This window comes from Microcaecilia unicolor, chromosome 1 (assembly GCF_901765095.1).
Source record: "Microcaecilia unicolor chromosome 1, aMicUni1.1, whole genome shotgun sequence".
Taxonomy (NCBI): domain Eukaryota; kingdom Metazoa; phylum Chordata; class Amphibia; order Gymnophiona; family Siphonopidae; genus Microcaecilia; species Microcaecilia unicolor.
This window is the reverse complement of record NC_044031.1, coordinates 375,894,719-375,918,052: the sequence shown is the minus strand read 5'-3', so window position 1 is coordinate 375,918,052 and position 23,334 is coordinate 375,894,719. Positions and strand designations below refer to the sequence as shown.

At 42.5% G+C, this 23,334-nt stretch overlaps 1 protein-coding gene across 1 annotated transcript in view; it reads right to left on the bottom strand.

Moving 5' to 3' along the window:
- Positions 1-23,334, bottom strand: part of OTULINL (OTU deubiquitinase with linear linkage specificity like) — a 148,136-nt gene that overhangs the window by 34,720 nt on the left and 90,082 nt on the right. Inside the window, exons 5-6 of the mRNA XM_030209974.1 lie at positions 20,046-20,195; positions 7,244-7,372 (exon numbers count right to left, since the gene is read on the bottom strand). Coding sequence (XP_030065834.1) covers positions 7,244-7,372; positions 20,046-20,195 — 279 coding nt within the window. The remainder of the gene's footprint in view (positions 1-7,243; positions 7,373-20,045; positions 20,196-23,334) is intronic.

Below are 23,334 nucleotides of genomic sequence, written 5' to 3'. Positions count from 1 at the left end.
CCCTGTACAAGTCATTGGTGAGGCCCCACCAGGAGTATTGTGTTTAGTTTTGGAGGCCGTATCTTGCTAAAGATGTCAGAAGACTTCGGTCCAGAGGAAGAGGACAAAAATGATATGGGGATTGCACCAAAAGACATATGGAAGACCTGAATATGTATAGCCTAGAGGAAAGAAGGGACAGGGGAGATAGGATACAGATGTTTAAATACTTGAAAGGTATTAATATAGAAACAAATCTCTTCCAGAGAAAGGGAAATGGAAAAAACTAGAGGACATGAGCTGAAGTTGTGGAATGGTAGACTTAGGAGTAATGTCAGAAAATTATTTTTCACAGAGAGGGAAGTTGATGCCTGGAATGCCCTCTCGAGGGAGGTGGTGGAATTTATAATGGTGTGGGATGAACACAGAAGATCTTTAATTAGAAAATGAATGGTAAAGAAACAAAACTTAAAGGGTTGCAAATGTGTTTGCATGTCAAGTGGTGCTTAGTAGGCAACTCTGACTATATCAAGCTATGGCCGGTACTGGGCTGGCTTGTACGGTCTGAGTCCTGCATATAGCAATCTGGTTTAGGATGGACTGGAGAGAGCTTCAACGGAAACTAGTAATTTGGAAAGTGAGGACAGTGCCATGCAGACTTTTACAGTCTGTGTCCTGCAAATCACAAGATGGATTTGGATAGGCTCTGACGTCAACTCCAGTAGTTGGAACATAAGGACAGAGCCGAGTGGACTTCTACAGTCTATGTCCCAGAAGCAACAAAGTAAGACCATGATCAAGTATATAATATCACATTCATTGTTGATTTAATCTAGAATTGAGAATGAATGTGACTGTTGGGCAGACTGGATGAACCATTTAGGTCTTTATCCGCCATTGTTTATTATGTTACTATGTCTAGATAAAAATGTCTTTTTGTCTTGTCTTGGTCGTTTCTCCTTGTTCTATTATCTCTGAATGACATCCTAATTTTGGGCTCACCCAAAACATGCCTCCAACACACTCTCTTTGCTATTTAGACGAACTGCAGTGCAAAACACCCAAATTCTGCCTTTCAAAAATTGCGATTTGGATGTTTTGGACAGATGGAAGTTATTTTGGACAGTGTGAGATGTCCATCTTCTTTGAAAATGAGCACCATAGGCGTACATATGTTCTTATAAAATACTAGCACAAGTTCTGCATGAATTGCACCTAAATTGAAGGGCATGATCACTGCCGTTGTGGTTTCCTAAGGGTTTTCCCCTAGAGTCCCTTCCAAAACAAATCTGCTTCCTTTCTTCTTCACACATAATTACCTCCAAACCTGTGGCAAGTCTCAGGATTGGGCTTCCTTTCCTTGTCAATCCCTAATGATTCCTCACACTCTCTCAGAAGATCAGAACTACTGCTTGGTTCTCTTTCTCCCATGGCCTCCTTTATAGCTGCCGACTCCTTATTCCAGGATACTTTTGTAAAGCTGCTTTATTCAACCAAAAACAAAACCTGGTCCCCAACTCCCCCTTCTAGTGGGATAGATGAACCTCATTTTTCAGTTGTCAATATCAATTCATTTTACCTAGCAGAGCCACAAGAGGTCACTATAAAAAGATGATAGTTTTAATAAAAGAAGGCAGGCTGAAAGATCATGCACACTAAGGACAAATAAGTGAAAAAAAACTGCAAGTAATTGCAAGAACAATGTTTTTGTTTTACACTTGCAAGCAATGTAAACCCTTTGCAAAGATAAATTTTTCTGCTGTACAAAACTCCTTACATAAATACTTAAATAAAGCTCTGCAAGTTGGCAGATATGCACTTTTTAAGGGACTAATAAGATTTTTCTAGAACGTTTTTTTAAGGTTTCACATTTGCCTCTGTAAAATACGAACTTGGAGATGAGTTGTGTTGTTGCCTTCTGGTTTCTTAGGAGCCTTGAACACACCCAGGTAGGCCTATCCTGAATATAAAACATTACAATGCTTTATTTGTGCCTAATTTCCTATTCTGTTCCATTACAGACTCTTTTTGTTCCCTCTTTTCACTGTTTAAGACATGGAGCTGCATACTGTATATGTGTAAAGCCCTGGGATACATTGATCTGTCTTCATATAATTTTATTTATTTATTTCTGCATTTATACCCCACATTTTCCCCCACCTACTGGCTTACCAATGTGGCTTACATGTATTAAGGGTAAATTGGTTACACTTTATGTTGAACAAGGGGTTTATAGTTGTCTTGCATGATGGGAGTCTAGTTAAGTTCTATCCATTGTCGTGTTCATGTACTGTTTGGTTGGGTTGGGTCAGCGGGAAGGAATATTATGACTAGATGAGCTTTCAGGTGTTTTCAGAAGGTTAGGTAATTGTCCATGAATTTTAGGTCTTTCGAGAGTGTGTTCCAAAGTTTGGTGCACATGTATGAGAATCGGGAAGCACTGATTTGTATTTAATGCCTTTGGCATCTAGGGAAGTGGATGGAAAGGTAGCATCTCATGGACTTAGTTGTGTTACAGATTGGTAGATCTGTTAGGTTGGTCATGTAACCTGGTGAGAGGCCAAAGATTATTCTGTTGAAGGATATGCGTGCTTTGGTAGCCAATGTAGTTTTTGGAGTAATGGTCTAGTGCTTTCGAATCATGTTTTTCTGAAGATGAGTCTAGTAGCTGTATTTCATGCTGTTTGTAATTTCTTTAGGATTTGGTCCTTGCATCCTGCATAGCAGGGGCGTATCTGGACTCCGGCGGTAGGGGGGGCCAGAGCCAGAGGGAGGGGGCACATTTTAGCGCCCCCCCCCCGCCCCCCCCGCCGCCGCCCCCAATAACTTAGTCTCTCCACCCCCCTCCCGCCGCCAACCCTCCCCCGCTGCCGTTCTTACTTTTGCTGGCGGGGGACCCCAACCCCCGCCAGCCGAGGTCTGCTTCCACCTGCCGCTGCCTTCAAAACTTCTTCTTCAGCCGGCGGGGGACCCCAAACCCCCGCCAGCCGCCCCGCGCTGTTTAAAATTCATCTTCGGCCTCCGTGGCCGTGCTGCTGGGATAGGCGGCGCTGTTGAAATCCACTTCGGAGTCTGACGTCGCAGCACGTACAACGTACAACGACGTCAGACTCCGAAGTGGATTTCAACAGCGCCGCCTATCCCAGCAGCACGGCCACGGAGGCCGAAGATGAATTATAAACAGCGCGGGGCGGCTGGCGGGGGTTTGGGGTCCCCCGCCGGCTGAAGAAGAAGTTGTGAAGGCAGCGGCAGGTGGAAGCAGACCTCGGCTGGCGGGGGTTGGGGTCCCCCGCCAGCAAAAGTAAGAACGGCAGCGGGGGAGGGTTGATGGCGGTAGGGGGGGCCAGGGCAAAATCTGCGGGGGCCCAGGCCCCTGAGGCCCCACGCAGATACGCCCCTGCTGCATAGATTCCATTGCAGTAGTCCGCAGGTGCAAGGACCGTTGATTGGATCATGATGCAGAATATATCTCTTGGGAGGTACTGTTTTATGTGTTTAAGTTTCCACATTCTGTGGAACATTTTCTTTGTTGTATTGGCAGCCTGGTTGTCAAGGGATAGGTCTTGGTCTATGGTGATTCCTAGAATTTTCAGTTTGTCTGAGATGGGGAGGGACAAGCCCAAGGCATTGATGGTTGTGAAACATTTAGTATTGTGTGGAGATGAGATTATCAGGCAGTGTGTTTTTTCCCTATTCAGTTTTAGCTTAAAGGCTGATGCCCAGGATTCCATAGTTTTCATGCTGTTCGTAATTTTGGGAGTCATGTCTGATGGGTCATTTTTGAAAGGGATAAAGATTGCAATGTCATCAGCATAGATGAAGGGACCTGGCTAGTGGATTAAGACTATAGGTGAGAGTGGTGAGCCCTGTGGATCTCTGCATTCCTCTTTCCTTGGTGGGGATTTCAGAGCTTAACTTTATTTGATAGGTCCTGGTAATCAAGAAACCCTTGAACTAGCTAAGTACCTTTCCTCCAATTCCTAATTTTTTGAGATTTGGTGGTCTACTATGAGGCTCATTTTCAAAGCACTTAGCCTCCCAAAGTTCCATAGAAACCTATGGAACTTAGCCTCCCAAAGTGCTTTGAAAATATGCTTATATGTCAAATTGGAGTAGGAGGATGTTTTTTCAAATTGATATTTCATATTTGAATTTGGTCAGAAGTGTGATCAGCATAGTTTCTGTGCTGTGGTGGGGTCTAAAGCCTAATTGGGATTCATGTAGTATGGAGAATTTGTTCATGTATTCTGTTAGTTGTTTGGCCACTATACCTTCCGTCATCTTGGTCGTTAACGATATAGGCAATGAGCACCAGCCAAGCTATTTATAATGGAGTCTATGGGATAAGAGGTTTCAGGAGCTTCTTCAGAGATGCCAAAGTTGGCCCAATCCAGTGCTGGAGAATTAATGCTGAAGTTTGAAGGCCAATGAGTGAGATTTTTCTCGTGGGCCCCAGCCATGTCTAAAACTAGTTCTGGCAGATGCACATTCCAAAACCTGACACATTCCAATCAATAGAAAAAAAAAATATTTTTTCTATCTTTGTTGTATGGTCATTTAATTTTCCTCATCATGTTGGTCCCTGTCTCTGGTTTTTGCTTTCCTCTGTCTTCTCTTATTTATTTATATTTTGCACACACCTTTTTCAGTAATAGCTCAAGGTGAGTTATTTCTCTGTCCCAGGAGGGCTCACAAACTAAGTTTGCACCTGAGGCAATGGAGGATTAAGTGACTTGCCCAAGATCACAAAGTGCAGCAGTGGGATTTGAACTGGCCACCTCTGGATTTCAAGACCAGTGCTCTAACCACTAGGCCACTCCTCCTTAACTCTGTTACCAGGGCCTCTTTCTCCAATTGTATTTCTTCTCTCTCCATGTCCACTATCCACCTTCCCTCTATGTTGCTATCATTCTGTTTAGTATTTCCTGTTCCCTGCTCCTATCATTCCACCATGTTAAATATTCCTCTGTGTCTGTATTCTTGCTCTATCCATTATCACCCTTCTGTGTCCCCACCCCCTCATCTGTCATCATCCCTTTGTGTCCCTATCCCCCTCACCTGTCCAGCATCATCCCTCTGTGTCTCTATCCCTCCCCATGACCCCTTCCTTATGTATTCTTCCCCAGAAATTCACCCACTTCTCGTGGGTCTACTATCTCTTTCTCTTCCTCCTTCCCTCACAGATCCTGGCCCTATCTATTTCACTTCCTTCTCTCTGTCTTCTACCCCCCTCTGTATTTTCCTCCCTTTCCCTGTAGGTCCTCTAGCTCTGTCCCTCTCTTGTGGTATGGCAGCTGTTACTCCCTTCCCTCCTCCCACCTGCAGTCTGGCATCTCTCTTCTTCCATTCCCACACCCACCCGTCCGCCTACAGCCTGGCATATCTCTCTTCTTCCCTTTCATCTCCCCCACCCCAACTGCAATCTGGCATCTCTCTTCTTCTCTTCCATTCCCCCACCCCACCTGCAATCTTGCATCTCTCTTCTTCCCTCCCCCCCCATGTAGTCTGGTATGTTTATCCTTTCCTCCCCCCCCCCCCCCCCCCCCGATGATGTGGTGATTCTTTCTACCTCCCTCCTCCCAATCCACGGGTGCAGCATTTCGCTTCCTGCACCCTCTCCCCAAGGTATGCAGTAAAAGTCTCTTCCTCCATGTACTGCTGTCCTCCTTCAATGTTCTGGGCCGCCAACACCGGCACCGTCAGTGAGGTAAGCACACTCCCTTCAGAAGCCCAGAACTTTTTCCTCTGCTACAACTTCCTGTCCCCGCATAAGAGGGACAGGAAGTTGCAGCAGAGAGAAAGCTTCTGGGGCTGCCGAAGGTAGAGTTCTTACCTTCATTGACACTGATGCTGCCGGCGGCCCAGAAAATTGAAGGAGGGCAGCAAGAATGCCAGAGAGGAGGGGGCTTTGGCATGTGAGCTGGAGTACGGGGCTGAATGTGTGTGTCACACGCCAAATACGTGTGACTAGGTATGTCTGCTTCCTAGAAGGGCTGTAGGGAAGAGGTGGCCTAAGGGAAGCCTCAGAGAGTCTAAAAGCTCCTACTGTTCACTCAAAAAGCTGAAGTGATTCTATGCACATTTGCCATTTTTCTGCTCTGTGAAGATTGGATTGTGTAAATCTACAGACTGTGTCTTCTACATGTTGGATTTTTTTCTGCATTGTTTTTGCTGATTTTGAGGTCAGCAAACTTTATGGTTCTGCCTGGAACAAAACTGTGTGTGGAATGTTTCTGTGAAGAGACCGAGCAAGTTATCCCCTAGGGCAGGGGTAATCAAACCTGTCCTAGGGGTCCACATGCCAATCGGGTTTTCAGGATATCCCTAATGAAAATGCATTAGAGAGATTTGCATGTCTGTTGCCACCATTATATGCAAATCTCTCAAATAAATATGCATGAGAGAGATTTGCATGCCTTTCACCTCCATTAAATGCAAATCTCTCTCATGCATATTCACTAGGGATATCCTGAAAACCCGATTGGCATGTGGACACCTTTGAGTACCCCTGCCCTAGGGCCTCACAGCTCCTCATCCCAGAAATCACAATCTACGCACTGCAGCTCATAGTTTTTCTCATGGCAATCTGTGAAGGTGGATCCTAGCCTTTACAGGCGATGCCCTGCTACATTGGTGTTACACATGCATAAAACATGTACTCATGATCTTTTGGGGGGATTGAGGGGGCTAAAAAAAGGACTCAAGGCTTAAATTGGAGTCCACGGTAAAATTCTATTTCAGTTTACCATGTTAATAGCTATTTTTGTTTAAAAGCTTTACCATAAGAAACTCATAAAGAACAAGTATGTCACTTCTCTATCATAGTGAGATTATATCCACGAGAAGCAAAAACAACGTATTGTTCATTTATTTAGCTGGCAAACTCCACCTTTACCAAAAAGTGCAAAAACAAGTTTTCTCAGCCATTCGTGCCAGGGTTCCATCTCATTTAAATATTTGTTCCAGCCAAACTGCAAGGGAAACATCCCTCTTAATATGCTAACCACTTCCCAGAAGTTCCTTACAATTATGCATAAGCAACTTTTGCAAACACATCCTTGCACAATTTTTACATTTTGCTCTTTTAGCCTGAGCCTTGCTTTCTCTTATGCAGGCTAAAACCTGTGTGGAATGAACTGTGAGGGCAAACCCAGGCATTAACAATACCTTGAGACACTGGCTTTTAGACCATTACTGCTGTAACAAATCAAGAGAGCACAGGGGACTTGTTACAGCTTCAGTTAGTTACTTTCTTCATACACACCTGATTTTTTAAGCAGTCCAGGCACTTGCGCAACTTGATGAAGACACTTGAGCCTGTGTATTTTTCTGGTCCAAAGCTGAATTGTTGAACCCAATTACACCCTTGTGAATACAGAAGCCTCTCTGGGAGCTGGGGTGATGAAGAAGGTGGTTGTGTGGGGGAGGGAAAAGAATGAAGATAGAAAAAATTATACCAATAATGAGGAATCAATGGCTATAACAAATATCAGCAAGTTACCCTGTTACTAACACATAACAGTAAGTGGAAAAGATGGCACAACAGAAGGAACAGCAGCTGCCGTGGCCTGAGAGAGAAATACAATTGTCTATGATGAAAAATCCACCAGATTGGTTTATTGAATGACTCACCAAGAACATAAAATACATGTTTTCAAATGGTCATTTCCCTTCTGACAAGGGCAACATCATACTCACTCCAATTCCTAAAAACGCCACAGATAAGATCAGTGAACTTACAAACTATAGACTAGTGGCATCAATACCATTACTGGTCAAAACGATGGAGGGCTTAGTAGCACAACAACTAATGGAATATCTGATGAATTTCTCAATCAGGCTTCAGACCATTACATAGCACTGAGACAGTCATAACAACTTTGATAACAAAATTCAGAAGATTGATATACCAAGGTCAGAAACTTCTACTACTACAATTTGATATGTCGAGTGCTTTCGATGTAGTAGACCACACAACACTAATGACCCTGCTAGACTACATGGGAATTAGTGGTGCAGTAGAAGCCTGGTTTAATGGCTTCCTAAAAACTAGATCATATCTAGTGAAGGTGTCCAATCAATTTTCTGCCTCTTGGATATCTGACTGTGTGGAGCCACAAGGTTCCCCAATATCACCTATATTATTTAATGTTATGATGGCTCCACTCGGCAAGAAATTCGAGAAAACGGGATTTAATCCATTTATATATGCTGACAATGTCGCCATCTATGTACCTTTTAATAACAATATCACAGAGCTATTGGATGATGTTAAAAAAGGTCTGGACTTCATGGAAAATTGGGCCACAATTTTCAAACTTAAACTAAATAGAGATAAAACCAAATTCCTAGTTCTATGTAAATCTCACAATCTCATTTCATACCAAAACTTCACAATCGACCAAAAACATACCCAATTGAGCCACAACTAATATATTAGGAATTATTCCTGATAAGCATCTATCTGAGAATCAAGTCTCAGCAGTCACATCAAAGAGTCAAAACACTATGGAAATTGAGAAGGATAAGCGACTACTTTCCCAGACAATCATTCCATCTAATAGTACAATAGCTGATAATGTCCCAACTAGACTATTGCAATGCAGGATACGAGGATAGAAAGAAAACACTAAAATCGCTGCAGACCATTCAATACATGGCAGCAAGACTGATTTTCAAAAAGTCGTAATATGAAAGAGTAACCCCACTGCTAGTTACACTGGCTCCCAATTAAGGCCAGAATATTTTTTAAAACTAGCACTCTTATTTTCAAAATATTGTTTGGTATGTCTCCTGATTACATGTTAGACTTGATTGAACTATCACCAAGAAATGCAAGTACAGAATGGCTACTTACTACTCCGTCTACCCAACTGCAGAAACATAATCCATAAATCCATCTATACAGTTGGTTTCAGTTATCTGGGTTTCAAATGGTGGAATTCCCAAGGTCATAAGAAGCATTACCAACTATCTTCAGTTCAGAAAAGAATTAAAAACCTATCTTTTCAAGAAATGTTATGTTTGATCACATGTACTACAAATGTTAAATACTGCTTGTAACTATAAAGCAATACTGTAACTTCTCCTAACTGATAATTGTAAGCCACATTGAACCAAAACTTGTTTTTGGATAACTGTGGGATATTAGAATGAAAGAATAAATAAAAATAAAGAATGCACTGCCTAGACTGCATCTCATGTGCTGAACCCCACCTGACTCCCAGATGCTGCCACTGCTGATGGCCACAGATCTACTGATGTTACCAAAGCCTGACTTCAAAGTTGGGCTGCTGCTAGGGAATGTCTCTCCTGGGCAGTTTTCTCCCAAAGGGGTGAAGCTAAGGTGATCTCCCCTTTGGAAGCTCCTTCACGAGCAAGTAGGAGCTCTGGGAGATTTAATAGGATTTAGTATAGTTAGTTTGGAGCGTGATTCTGGTTGGCAGAGCTATTTAGATGTTGGGACAGGAGAGACTTGCTGACCTGAACATGTATACCTTGGAGGAAAGGAGAAACAGGGGTGATATGATACAGAAATTTCGGAAAACATAATCACTGGTATGAACGTCCTAGCCTCCTGGGCCAATGCCTTCAAAATGAAACTGAATAAAGAAAAAACTCAATGCTTAATCCTCTCTTCAAGACACTCCGCTCTACTCCCAACCACCCCCGACGTTACAATACCAATATCCGACAAATTGAAAATTTCTAGGAGTAATGCTAGACAACCATCTAACTCTTGATATTCACGCAACAGCCATGACGAAGATGATGTTCAACATGATGTGGGTATTGAAAAGAGTAAAACCATTCCTCCCCCCAAAAACATTCTGCAATCTGGTACAATCCACAGTACTCACCCACGCTGACTACTGCAACAGTATCTTCATTGGTTGCCAAGCCCAAATCCTAAAAAAACCTCCAAACCGCCCAAAACACGGCAGCCAGACTTATCTTCAGAAAATCACGGTTCGAAAGTGCAACACCTCTCCATGAAAAACTCCACTGGCTACCCATCAAGGAACGAATAAACTTCAAAGCCCAAACACTGATCCACAAGATCCTCCACAGAGAATCTCCAAGTTACATGACCACTCTAATCGACCTTCCAGCCAGGAACGGATCCAAATCTTCTCGAACATATCTCAACCTTCACCTGCCTAACTGCAAAGGTCTCAAATACAAAACCTACTATGTATCCAACTTCTCCGTCATAGGCAGCAAACTCTGGAACGCCATACCAAGATTCATCCGCACAACAAACGAACATCTATGCTTCTGAAAGCTGCTGAAAACACACCTCTTCAAACAAGCCTATCCAAACAACCCAACTTAATTTACGATCCAAATCCACACCACTAACACTAGATATACCTCAATCTCCTCCCCTGTCCTGCTCTATACAATTGTATTCTCGTTATGATACTTTTTATCCATACATTGTATTACCTCTATGATACTTTGTACTTACATTGTGTTATCTCTGTGACACTTTGTACTCATACATTGTAAGCCGCACTGAACCTGCTATCGAGCGGGGAAAGAGCGGGGTATAAATGCTATAAATAAATAAATTTTAAAAAATTAATCCGCAAATGAACCTTTTCCGGAGATGGGAAGATGGTAGAACTAGAGTACATGAATTGAGGTTGAAGGGGGGCAGACTCAGGAGTAACGTCAGGAAGTATTTTTTCACGGAATGGGTGGTAGATACGTGGAATGCCCTCCCATGGGAGGTGGTGAAGAAGAAAATGGTAATGGAATTCAAACATGTGTGGGATAAATACAAAGGAATCCTGTTTAGAAAGAATGGATCTACAGAATCTTAGCAGAGATTGGGTGGCAACGCCAGTAATTGGAGAGTAAAACCAGTGCTGGGCGGACTTCTATGGTCTGCGCCCTGATCATGGTTGAATAGATATGGATGGGCTGGAGTGTAAATTTTAAGGGGCTTCGACATTAGCTTCAGAACTTTTAGTACACGAACAGCGCAGGGCAGACTTTTATGGTCTGTGCCCTGAGAAAGGCAGGGATAAATCAAACTCGGGTATAAAGTATCACATATCATGTAAAATGAGTTTATCTTGTTGGGCAGCCTGGATGGAACATTCAGGTTTTTATCTACCATCATTTACTATGTTACTATGTTATGTTGTATTCATGCATCCTCTTTCCCCCCCTAGTGAGAGTGGTGAAAGGGTGGGGTTGCATTGGGATTTATTGTTTTGTGATATAAATTCAAGGTGCATGCATTGATTCTGTTTGAAAGCAAGTGTGTTCAGTCTTCCCCTAAACAAAGGAAGCTATTCTTCCAAGTATGGGAACCTTATTTGCAATCTATCTCCGAGAGCAAGAAGTTTAGTAGTTAATTCTATTGCAAGATAACTTTTCCTGTTCAGCAAGTGCGTTTGGTGATGAAGTTGGGAGGATTGGTGGCCTGGGCAGGGGGGAAGGGTAGGAAAGGGAAGAATGAGAGGAGTACATATGAAATTGCTGTTCTCATGCTTAATGTGCCCATATTGTAAAGTGGGCTATAAGAACCCAAGTCCCCTCTGATATTTTCTGTCTGTTGTAGGATGGACCTTCTAGTCTGCATATACACACTTGGTGTGTGGGATATGAGTGGACTGGAGGGGGGTACAACAGGTTGTTTGGGGAGGAGGGTTTAGAGTGGTGCTTCAGGTGGGGGTTGGATGGAGTGGAGGGGTTTATGGTTTGTGCTCAGGCCTTTGATGGCTTATTGTTACCTACAGTTCTTGGTATGTTTCTATATTGTTTATGCATATTGGCCGTATTTCTCTGTTTATTTGGTATTCCAATAAAAAAAGATTTTCACATAAATTCAAATTCAGCAAGAGGTAAATTGGAAAAATGTATTGTTAATTTTCTGATACATTTTTAAACATTTACCCCTGGATTCTATATAGCGTGATCGAAACTGTGAGTACAAATCTGGTCGTATTCTGGATTTGCACATGCAATTTAATTACTTAACAAGCCAATCTGTGTCGACAATTGCCACTTAGCAAGCTACTATTGATACTAATTGGCATTAATTAGAATTTATATGTACAACTTGCTAAATGTATTCAGTAAAGTGGTACGAATAAATTTTAATGCATGCTGATAAAATGGGGGCATGGTAATGGGCATGGAATTGGCAGACCGTAGGCATTCCAAAAATCTATATGCATGGTTATAGAATTCACCTGATCTGCACCTAACTTAGGTGCTGGTATTTACATCAAGTTTTACTTGACGTAAATATACACACCTAGAGTCAGGCGCAGGCATGGCCGCTAGGCATATTCCATAAACTGACTAGGTGTATTCTATAAACTGTGCCTAACTTTAGGTGTAGTTTATAGGATACACCTAGGTGTATTTTTTCTCGGTGTCGATTTTTAAAGTGCCATATATAGAATCTAGCCCTTAATTTCAGAAAGTAATCCATGTCTAAAACACATTTTACATGCAGAAAATGGCTCTTATAAAATTATAAGCCAAATAGGCATATACATGTGCCAACAAGATATTCTAAGGCAGGGACACCAGATCAGAGCCTCTCAGAGAACAGCAGGTATTGCAAGCATTTGTATTTGTAGTTTGATCAAATAAATTGATAAACCATCTGCAGATGTTCCAAAACACTGCAGTCAAATTGGTTTGGGATGCTCCAGGTGGCAGACAGCTACTTTCAATTTCAGAAAAAAATATATTGATTGCCAAATTCAGTTTAATTTGTTAACTCTTGTGTATAAGATTTTACATGGAGTGTCACTAGTGTATTTGAATCATCTGGTGGAATTATACATAGCATTGTAGTTTATGATCCTTGGATGAATTCAGATCAGGGGTTCTAAGCAGAGTCCTCTGTACACACTCAGCTAGTAAGGTTTTCAGAATATCTATAATGAATATGCAAGAGATAAATCTGAACGCACTAGCTTCACTGCATGCAAATTTATCTCATGCATATTCATTGTGGGCATCCTGAAAACCTGAGTGGCTGGATGTATCCCAGGGACTGGGCTGAGAATCCTTGATTTAGATTAACTACTTGGACTGATCAGTTCAACCTGTGTTGAGATCCACTCCTTATTTTTCTTTAAACTGCAGGCTAATAACCTAACTGTTCAGGAAATATCTATATAGTCAGGTATAGCCTGAGATTTTTCCCAATTCTTATGTTACTTTGCATGTATTATATTATTGCTAATACGGTATTACTGTTGGTTTTACCAATTACTGTAATCTGTCTTGAACCTTACTGACAAAGTGCAATTAAAAAAAAAAGATCATGGGGCAATTCTATAATGGGTTACACTATAAAGTCCTGTGCTGGCATTGAGTGCTTGCAACATTGGCCAGTCTAGGAAGAGGGAGGTCAGTGGCAGCAGGGAAGAAAAGAGGGGGGAGATGCTGGACATAGGGGATAGGGAAGAGAGAAGGGATGCTGCTTTCCTTCTGTGCTGCTCTCCTAGGTGGACAACTATTTTGCCTAGTGGCTGGGCTAGCCCTGGCCTGAAGAGCAGCCACATCACCTTTCTATCTATCTATAAGGAAACACAGAAAGGACACTCATGCAAGCTTATTTTTAGTTTATTCATTATTCTTATATAACATCTGCAATCCCGAAAGCTATAAAAGTAGTGTACATTCAGTTATTTAGTCCTCCCAGAAACCCTTCTCTGCCCTACGTGAAATGTAGCTCCATCCATATTTAAACTTCCTTCTGTGGACAAGTATTTTTTCCTTTGAGACTGGGGAAGACTGTCTTTATTTCCCATGTTATCCTCCAGGATAGTGGATGGCTTCAGAAGCGTGTATGTATGTGAACCATGTATAGACTTTCCGAAGGACAACATCAGACTGAAGCTAGAACCTTCTTTCTCTCCTAAAATTACTTGCCTTTTCCAGATTCCTTTCCTCCCTCAGCAATCACACCACTCACATCTTATAAACCTGTTCCTCCAGTGACATTTAAAATTCCCCAAGGAACTCCTTAAGAGTTTGCAGCCAGAATGCCCAACCCTAACTGATCCATGCACGAGAAGGGTAAATGTGAGAATGTGTTCTCATTCTAGACAGAATTTTTTTTTTAATAACATGATTCAACTATAAATGCATATGGGAAAAAATGTGTGAATGGACAGCAGCCAAGGCTGAAGCCATAACAATCTGCATTACAGTTCATAAGTTCCAAAGTAGTGCTAGTTCAACTCCTTCTGCAATCCCCATTTTGCAAACACGTTACAAAGTCTCTGTGGCAAATAGTGCAAGTCCGACTGAAAGATTCTATCACCTCCTGGACTTGCAAGCATTCTTAAAGTTTATTTGAAGTCCCATAAACCAGTGGCTCCCAAACCTGGTCTTGGAGGCAACCCCAGTCAGTCAGGTTTTCAGGACATCCACAATGAATATTCATGAGACAGATTTGCATGCATTGGTGGCAGTGCATGCAAATCTCTCTCATGAATATTCATTGTGGGTATCCTGAAAACCTGACTGGCAGGGTGCCTCCAGGACCAGGTTTGGGAACCACTGCCATAAGCCTAACATCGTTTATGTCTTATCAGTATTCCAATCTGAAACTCTGCATCGCCCATAACCTCCCACATGAGGGAGTTTTATTCAGGCTGGGAAAACAGCCCACTCCACTTATGTGCACGTTGGATAAATGCATACTCTGTTTATCTGCACTTCAGAGCATCGGTCCTAACTGGCACTCTGTTTATGTGCATAGTTGGGTTGTTCAACTACCCAGCACAACTTGTATCCTATGGTGTGCTGCAACTGCCACTATTACTCTATTAATATATGGTGCTTTACTATATTGACTATATTTACATGTGATTAGTCTAATTGATGTTTTCACAAAATTGTCTACTGTTCTATTAATAAATAAATGGTGCTGCATTGACTGTGTAAGTTGTAATGCATGTGGTAACTGAGACACAGTTCAGAGAGGGTCACATTGGTTATATGCAGGTCAAACTTCAGTCCTGAGGGTGTGCACTGTATCCTTTCCCTTCCCCATCTTAGTCAACCAGAAGCTTAGTTTCTGTATGGGCAAGATGGGAAAAATTCAAATGTCTTACATATGGGGGTCACCCTGATACTACTGCATTACCTTCAGATCACAGGGCAGAAATGATGGTAAAAGGCACCAATGTTCTCCACCTGACCTACACATGGGACTGAAGACACAGGTAGAAGAAAGGAGAATGAGTTTCATTGCCAAGGAGCCTACGTTTAATTTTCGAACCAGTGCTTTCAGTGCACAGCCCTCTTTCCTCTGAATCCTATGGTCTCCTTCATTCCTGCCTTGTAACAAATCAGCAGAACTGATAGATTTGGAGGAATCTGGCGAGAGCCTTAAGAACATAAGAATAGCCATACTGGGTCAGACCAAAGGTCCATCTAGCCCAGTATACTGTTTCCAACAGAAAACAATCCAGGTCACAAGTGCCTGGCAGAAGCCCAATTAGTAACAACATTCCACGCTACCAATCCAAGGGCAAGCAGCGGCTTCCCCATGTCTGTCTCAATAGCAGACTATGGACCTTTTCTCCAGGAACTTGTCCAAACTTTTTAAAACCTAGATATGCTAACTGCTGTTACTAATATCTTTTTATCATTATCAAGTAACCCAAGATCCTCCTGTAATGCCAAATATATATTTTCTTATATGTTTCCACTATTCATGATGTATTGTAAGCCACATTGAGCCTGCAAAGAGGTGGGAAAATGTGGGATACAAATGCAATAAATAAATACATACATACATCTTCTGGCAATGAGTTCCAGAGCTTAACTATTCATTGAGTGAAAAAATATTTCCTCCTATTTGTTTTAAAAGTAATTCCACGTAACTTCATTGAGTGTCTCCCTAGTCTTTGTAATCTTTGAAAAAGTAAAACAATCGATTCGCTTCTACTAGTTCTACACCACCCAGGATTTTGTAGCCTTGAGGTAAGCAGTTCTGCTATAGCCCCTGTGACTGAACCAAGCCTATCAATCATCTCCCTCTTGTTCATTAGATAGTGGGCATGATTATAAACTTCTCTTTCCATAGCCAAAAGGAAGGCAGCAGTATAGTCTACCAAGGTTCAGCCTCCCTTGGGAATAACCCAGCTTTTATTGTTCCTAGTGGAACATATTAAAGGGGAACAATACAAGCTGGGTTATTCTCAAGGGAGGCTGAACCTTGGTAGACTATACTGCTGCCTTCCTTTTGGCTATAGAAGAACAGTTTACAATCATGCCCACTATCTAATGAACAAGAGGGAGATGAGCAGTAGAGCAGAGGATTGATAGTTTTGGTTCAGTCACAGGGGCTATAGCAGAACTGCTTTCCTCAAGGTTACAAAATCAGGACTTTTGGGTGTTACTGTATTTTGTGAGACAGTCCCCTGGATCAGACAGAGTAACACACAGTAATGTACTAAATGATGGCATACAGAGCCCTATTCTATAAAGGTTATGGGCTTTATGCTATAAAAGTTTGCTCCTTAATTTACGCTCCTAAATTACTAGCGTAATCTATGCTCCTAAATTTATGCTCCTAATTTAGGGCCTATTACGCTCATAGATTTAGCATACATTTAGGAGCATAGGGGAAGATTCTATATATGGCGCCTAAAAAGTCAGCGCCTAAATTTAGGCGCTGTACATAGAATACGCTCAATTGATATCTCAGTCCCTACAACTATGTGCATCCATTTACACCAACGAAAATGTGGCGTAAATCCCTGCGCATATTCTATAACTAAGCTTGTAAATTTCAGAATGCCCACAAAATGCCCATTTCCCCACCTAAAACCACACACATTTTTGCCTGTGTGCGTTAGAAGTTTGGCGCACATTGTTACAGAAAACAAGTTGTGCGCGTAAATTCTGTGCCAATTAGTGCTCATTATTGCTTGTTAAGTGCTGTTATCAGCGCTCATTAGCTTGTTAAGTTATTCACACTGTTACAGAATCCACTTGGATTTCGGCACAGATCTCTAGGCATGCTATATAGAACCTGGGCGACAGCCTTTATAGAGTAAGGCCCATAGAGGGTAATTTTACAAAAATCGCCTATGTGTGAAGGGCAAAAATGCAGCTACTTACAGCTGATTTATAAAGGCACCTGTGTATTTTTATAAATGCTACACATCACAAATCCTGCAGAAATCATGCCTACACTGAAGCTGTGAACACTTATGCCTGCTCAAGAGCAAGTGTAAATATTAGCATATTCTGCCAGATTCAGTAAACGGCACCGAAAGATAGGTGCTGGAAAGATCTGTGTTGAAATCATATTCTATAATAGATGTTCTGCGCCAAGCACACTTTGTACAAATGTAAAAAGAATTGAAGCAGTGCAAAGAAAAGCTACGAGAATGGTATGGGATTTGCGTTACAAGACGTATGAGGAGAGACTTGCTGAACTAAACATGTATACTCTGGAGGAAAGGAGAAACAGGAGTGATATGATACAGACGTTCAAATATTTGAAAGGTATTAATCTGCAAACGAACCCTTTCCGGAGATGGGAAGATGGTAGAACGAGAGTACATGAAATGAGATTGAAGGGGGGCAGACTCAAGAAAAATGTCAGGAAGTATTTTTTCACGGAGAGAGTAGTGGATACTTGGAATGCCCTCCCACAAGAGGTGGTGGAAATGAAAACGGTAACGGAATTCAAACATGCGTGGGATAAGCATAAAGGAATCCTGTGCCGAAGGAATGGATCCTCAGGAGCTTAGTCAAGATCGGGAGGCGGGGCTGGTGGTAGGGAGGCGGGGATAGTGCAGGGAAGACTTATACGGTCTGTGCCAGAGCCGGTGGTGGGAAGCGAGGATAGAGCTGGGCAGACTTATACGGTCTGTGCCAGAGCCAGTGGTTGGGAGGCGGGGCTGGTGGTTGGGAGGCGGGGATAGTGCTGGGCAGACTTATACGGTCTGTGCCCTGAAGAGCACAGGTACAAATCAAAGTAGGGTATACACAAAAAGTAGCACATATGAGTTATTTTGTTGGGCAGACTGGATGGACCGTGCAGGTCTTTTTCTGCCGTCATCTACTACGTTACTATGTTACTTAGCGCCAATTCCCAAAACCAGCTTTGGGCATGCAGCAGGGGCGTAGCGAGACTTTGGAGGGAGGGGAGTCCAGAGCCCAAGGTGAGGGGGCACATTTTAGCCCCCCCCCCCCCCCCCCCAGAGTCGCCGACCCCCCTCCCCCGCCAATGACTCTCAACCCCCCCATCCCGCCGCCAATCCTCCCCCGCCGCCGCCTACCTTTGCTGGCGGGGTCCCCAACCCCTGCCAGCCGAGGTCCTCTTCTTCCAGTGCAAGGCTTCGTTCTGTTTCTGTGAGTCTGACGTCCTGCAGAAACAGAACGAAGCCTTGCGCCGGAAGAAGAGGACCTTGGCTGGCGGAGGTTGGGAGTCCCCCGCCAGCAAAGGTAGGCGATGGCGGCGGCAGGAGGGGGGGGGGGGGTCGACAGGGTCATCGGCGGGGGGGGGGGGGGGTCCACTGCCAAATCTATGGGGGCCCAGGCCCCTGTGGCCCCACATAGCTACGCCACAAGCACGCGGACTCACATCAAGTGGCATCTGGTATAAATCCTGGCATGCAAGTTGTGTGCACGACCCCAGATTTCTATAAAATCATGATTAAACTATGGGAATGCCCCTGACCTGCCCATGTCCCTTGCATGGTCACGTGCACACAAGACAAATTTGGTGTGCAACTTACAGAAAACCATGCAGGCAGAAGTAGCTCCCATGCTCTGGAATTTACTCCCAGAGGGGCTACATCTAACTCAAGACTACCTCTATTTCAGGAAGCAGATAAAAGACTGGCTCTTCTCCCAAGCCTTTAATACACAGGGTGACTGACTATACACTCATTCTGCACCTGGACTAGCTTGCAACTTAGATCAGTTCCTTACATCTTGTTTAACTGTACAAAGAATTCACCTTGAGTTTAGCCACCTATCTATTTATCCCAACTGACTCTGTACCACCCATCTTCTCCCCACTGACCCCTTGGCAACATGGAAAGCTGTATTGTAGAAAATCATTAGCATCATATCTATGTTATTTGATTGTTCTAATTTTGTTTATTAGATGTTTCATCATTATTATGCTGACATCGTATTATATACCTGTTATTTCAATTTCAATGCTGTTAAACGTGTATATTTTTTATCCTGTTTCACGGTAGTCCTATTATTAGGTTTTAATTTGCTGTTCTCAAGTTTACCTAATTTATTGTGTTTATGTTTATACTTGCTCATTTTCACTATTGTTATGCTGTTAATAAAATTGTAAGCTTTATGTTAAACTGGACCTGCTGTATACTGCCTTGGATGAATCTCTTCATAAAGGCAGTTCAGAAATCCTAATTAATAAATAAATACAAATAAAGAATTACACCGAGGGGTGAATTCTATTAAAACACTGGCACCGAGCCCCCCCCCCCCCACACACAAATGCTATTCTATAAGCTGCGCGTAAAGTTAGGCACGGTTTATAGAACAGCGCTTAAGTCCTGAGGGTCACACGTAATTTAAGAATGTCCATTCACACCACCCAAAACATGGTGAAAATTCCCCCGCCTAAATTTATGTGCAGAACCGTCTTATATAATTGCACGTGTAACCCAAACCATGCCCGTGATCCACCCCATACCGCCCGTGACACTCCCATTTCCATGCCCCCCTTTTTTGGGATGTGCATAAAATTTAGGTGTGGATCACATGCCTACATTTATACACATACATCCTAATTGATTCCGAATAAGCATCAATAATTGCTTATTAAAATACAATTTTGGCACTAATTAGCTCGTTACTGAATTAAATTGGGTGTGCACAATTCTTGGCAACTTTCATAGAATTAGGGGGTAAATGTCCAATTCACTGCCCTCCTCCTTTTATTTCTTATGAAAGTGTATTTCCTTATTTATTGCTTACCCAGGCAACAATAAAAAATCTCACACATGTTCTCAGGTGATTGTGATCTTTTTATTAAGACATTGTTTGTGTTTGCTATAGAAAGTATGGATCCTTACCTTTAAAATATCTCTTTCTTTCATCCAAGATGGGAAACAAATACCTTGGCTGAATATTTGAAACAAAACTGCTCTCAGCACACAGTAATAATCCCCTCTGACTTGTCGTAAGTATTTAATATGGTACCTCCAAAACAAGTATTCATAAGCCTAAAAAAATCAAAAGAAAATTACAACTTAAAAGCAAAACCTTAATACTGATGAGAGGTGTTTACGTACTTGCTCCAGAATGCATATGGCCTATAGTTTAATTAAGATTTCTTCTTCAGAGTGTATTTGGCCTATGTTAATTTATGTTTCCATTTCTGGACAAACACTTTTTTAGGAATATGTTTTCAGGTAGGCCTTCAAAACCGGGCTAAAGGCCTACCTGTTTGACGCTGCTTTTAATTCCTAACTTGTCACCTGCTTGTAACCTTATCTTGTCTTCCTCTCTTCAATAGTCCCTTTTCCCTATGTGTCCTATCTGTCTGTCCTACCTTTATCCCTTATTTGTCTTGTCTGCCTGTCCTAATTTAGATTGTAAGCTCTTTTGAGCAGGGACTGTCTTTTCTTCATGTTCAATTGTGAAGCACTGCGTACGACTGGTAGCGCTAGAGAAATGATTTGTAGTAGTAGTAGGATGGTGGGGAGTTATTTTTCTATTGCCTTTTTGTGACAGAAATTATATCATTGTTAAAATTATTTGATTGTAACTTGCTTTGAGTGGATATTGCTGTGATAGGGAAAGAAATAAATTCAAATAAATACAATTTATTCATATGGAAGGTAAAGCACAGCCCGCAGGCAGACCTCCCTCACCCATTGCCCTCTACAATGTGATTCAGCTTTGCTCCTCACAGATTCCTCCTGCATGAATAGTCCTGGGAGTTTGAAAAACATGTGTACGTATCTGAAATTGCATACAACCAGAATATGCTTACTCATATACAACTAGTTCAATATTTCTCAAAGGCAGCCCATAGTGCAATTCTTTTGTGGACACAGCAGTCATGGTCCTCAAGCAACTGAAGATCCCATTTTTACAGTGAAAGGAGCAACCATAAAGAACTAATAAGCAAGCTGAAAAAAAGAGAAGTGGGTTGCATCTTGCAATGGATTCATGCAAGAACATCCTGAGCTGAAACTGCATCCTGTGCAACATGCCCCCTGGTGCTCCCACCCCACCTACCCACTTTGCAGCGGCCACCACAAGGGAGACAATAGACAGGGAACGATTTTTATGCTCCATAGCCCTTGTGCCCTATGCAGCTGCACCACTCGCATAGCTCTTGGGATCATGTGGAAAGGGGAAAAGCTTTGCTGGTCAAAGCTGAGTCAGGCAAGCTGGCAAAAGGCATCCAGCTGCTGCAAAGATCTGGTTTGTGCAGGCTGGAAGCACTGTTCCCTCCTAAATGAGCGGGAGTGCTCCACCTACAGTCCTGCTGTGGGGGGTGCTGTTTCACTATTACATTTTCAATAGTGAGGCACAGGCAAGCTTTGTAGGAGTCCAGGGAGCCTGCCTATCCTTAGCCATTGAAAACACAATATTGAAGCACCCCCCCACACACACACACACATACACACTGGCAGTAATGAAGTTGGAGGACTCTGCTTAGAGGGAACAGTGGCTGCTTGTGGGATGCCAGCTGCCAGAAGAGCTTAGAAAGGGAGCGAGATGGGGAGATGAACCAAAAAAGAAAGGTGTAGACGCAGGAGACAGAGGGAAGCTAAGAAATGAGTTCACCTTAAAAATCTCCCAAAAAAGCCTTATGACAAAGCCCAAGCCAGAGAACTTAGAAGGCAAGGACTTTGTTGTGTAGGCTAAATAACCTAGACAGGTAGAACAGGGAGAGAAAGGGAAACTGGAGAGGAAATTTAAAAAAAAAAATCTGTAGATGTGATGGACAGAACCAGAGAGAGCAAGTAGATATAACAGAGAAAAGACTTTCAGAACCCAGACCAGAACATACCTGAAGCCTGGGTACCTTTTGCAAAGATCACCCGGAAACAGGGACGAAGCTCTAGTGGGGCAGATATTCATGCATAAAACAGGGCTTTATATGTGCTTGAAAACTACCCAGTATAGATGTACATGTATATCGGGAAGGCATTCCTATGGACATTTTTCCATTTGAAAATTGTAGTGCTTTCTTTGAAAGTTCCCTACTACTACTACTACTTAGCATTTCTATAGCGCTAATAGGGTTACGCAGCGCTGTACAAGTTAAAACATGGGGAAGGACAGTCCCTGCTCAAGAGAGCTTACAATCTAAAGGTAACAAACTATGTAGTCAGTGTAGTCAGTTCCCCCTAAGTTACTCAAATTTGTTGACTGAGAACTGAGAAATAGAGAGGCTGATATTCAGCAGTGCAGTGAACATATAAATTTGAAACATTTAAACCAAGCTTGTTCAACCTACAGCCCTCGGGCCAAAACCCAGCCCACCAACTGCTTTTTTCTGGCCCTCATAAGCATGGAAATTCTTGTGGTGCTTACAGTGGGATTCCTGCTCCCCTGCCATGACTTGACTCTCTGTAAGCAGGAGCTATGCGGTGCCAGAAGTTTAGGTTGAACTCACAGTTTCAAGTCTTGTGAGACTTGAAACTGCAAGACCAAACCTGAACTTATGACACACCATATGGCTCCAAGTCATGGTGGGAAAGCAGGAATCCTGTTGTTGTTTCTTCTGCAGCTGAAGCCAGGTGAGGGAAAAGAAATTGGGTGATGGCTGGAGGGGGCGGTTACATGAGTGAGAGAGACTGGGTGAAGGCTGGAGGGGGGGGTCACATGTGAGCTACATGAGCAAGAGAGTCTGAGTGAAGCCTGGGGACACTATTTGATGAAACATATGTCAAAATATGACTGTGTATTTTGGCCCTCTGAATGTTACAAAATATAAAATGTGGCCCCCAATAGAAAAAGGTTGGACAAGCCTGATCTAAACTAAACATTTTGTATTTTTATTATAATATTTATCAGAAATAAAGCTGAATAGAAGTTGAAACAGTCTACCTCAGAATCATACATTGTTGAGTCTTTTTTTACATTCAGAGGAAAATAACCCATATTTTCAAATATTCCCCTTCCTCTCTACCCACCCCTCCCCTACCTTTGCAGCCACTATTCTTTTCATTCAAGCCCCTCCACTCAAGATCTGTTCCATTCCAAAAAATATACCCCCATCTCCTTACACTGCTTGTTCTTGTGTATGCATAGGATTGTTAATCGGTAGGTATCACATATAGAGTGAAGTTCTTCTTGCACTGCCTTTAATGAGGGAACTTGGGGCTGTTTCTAATTTGCCAC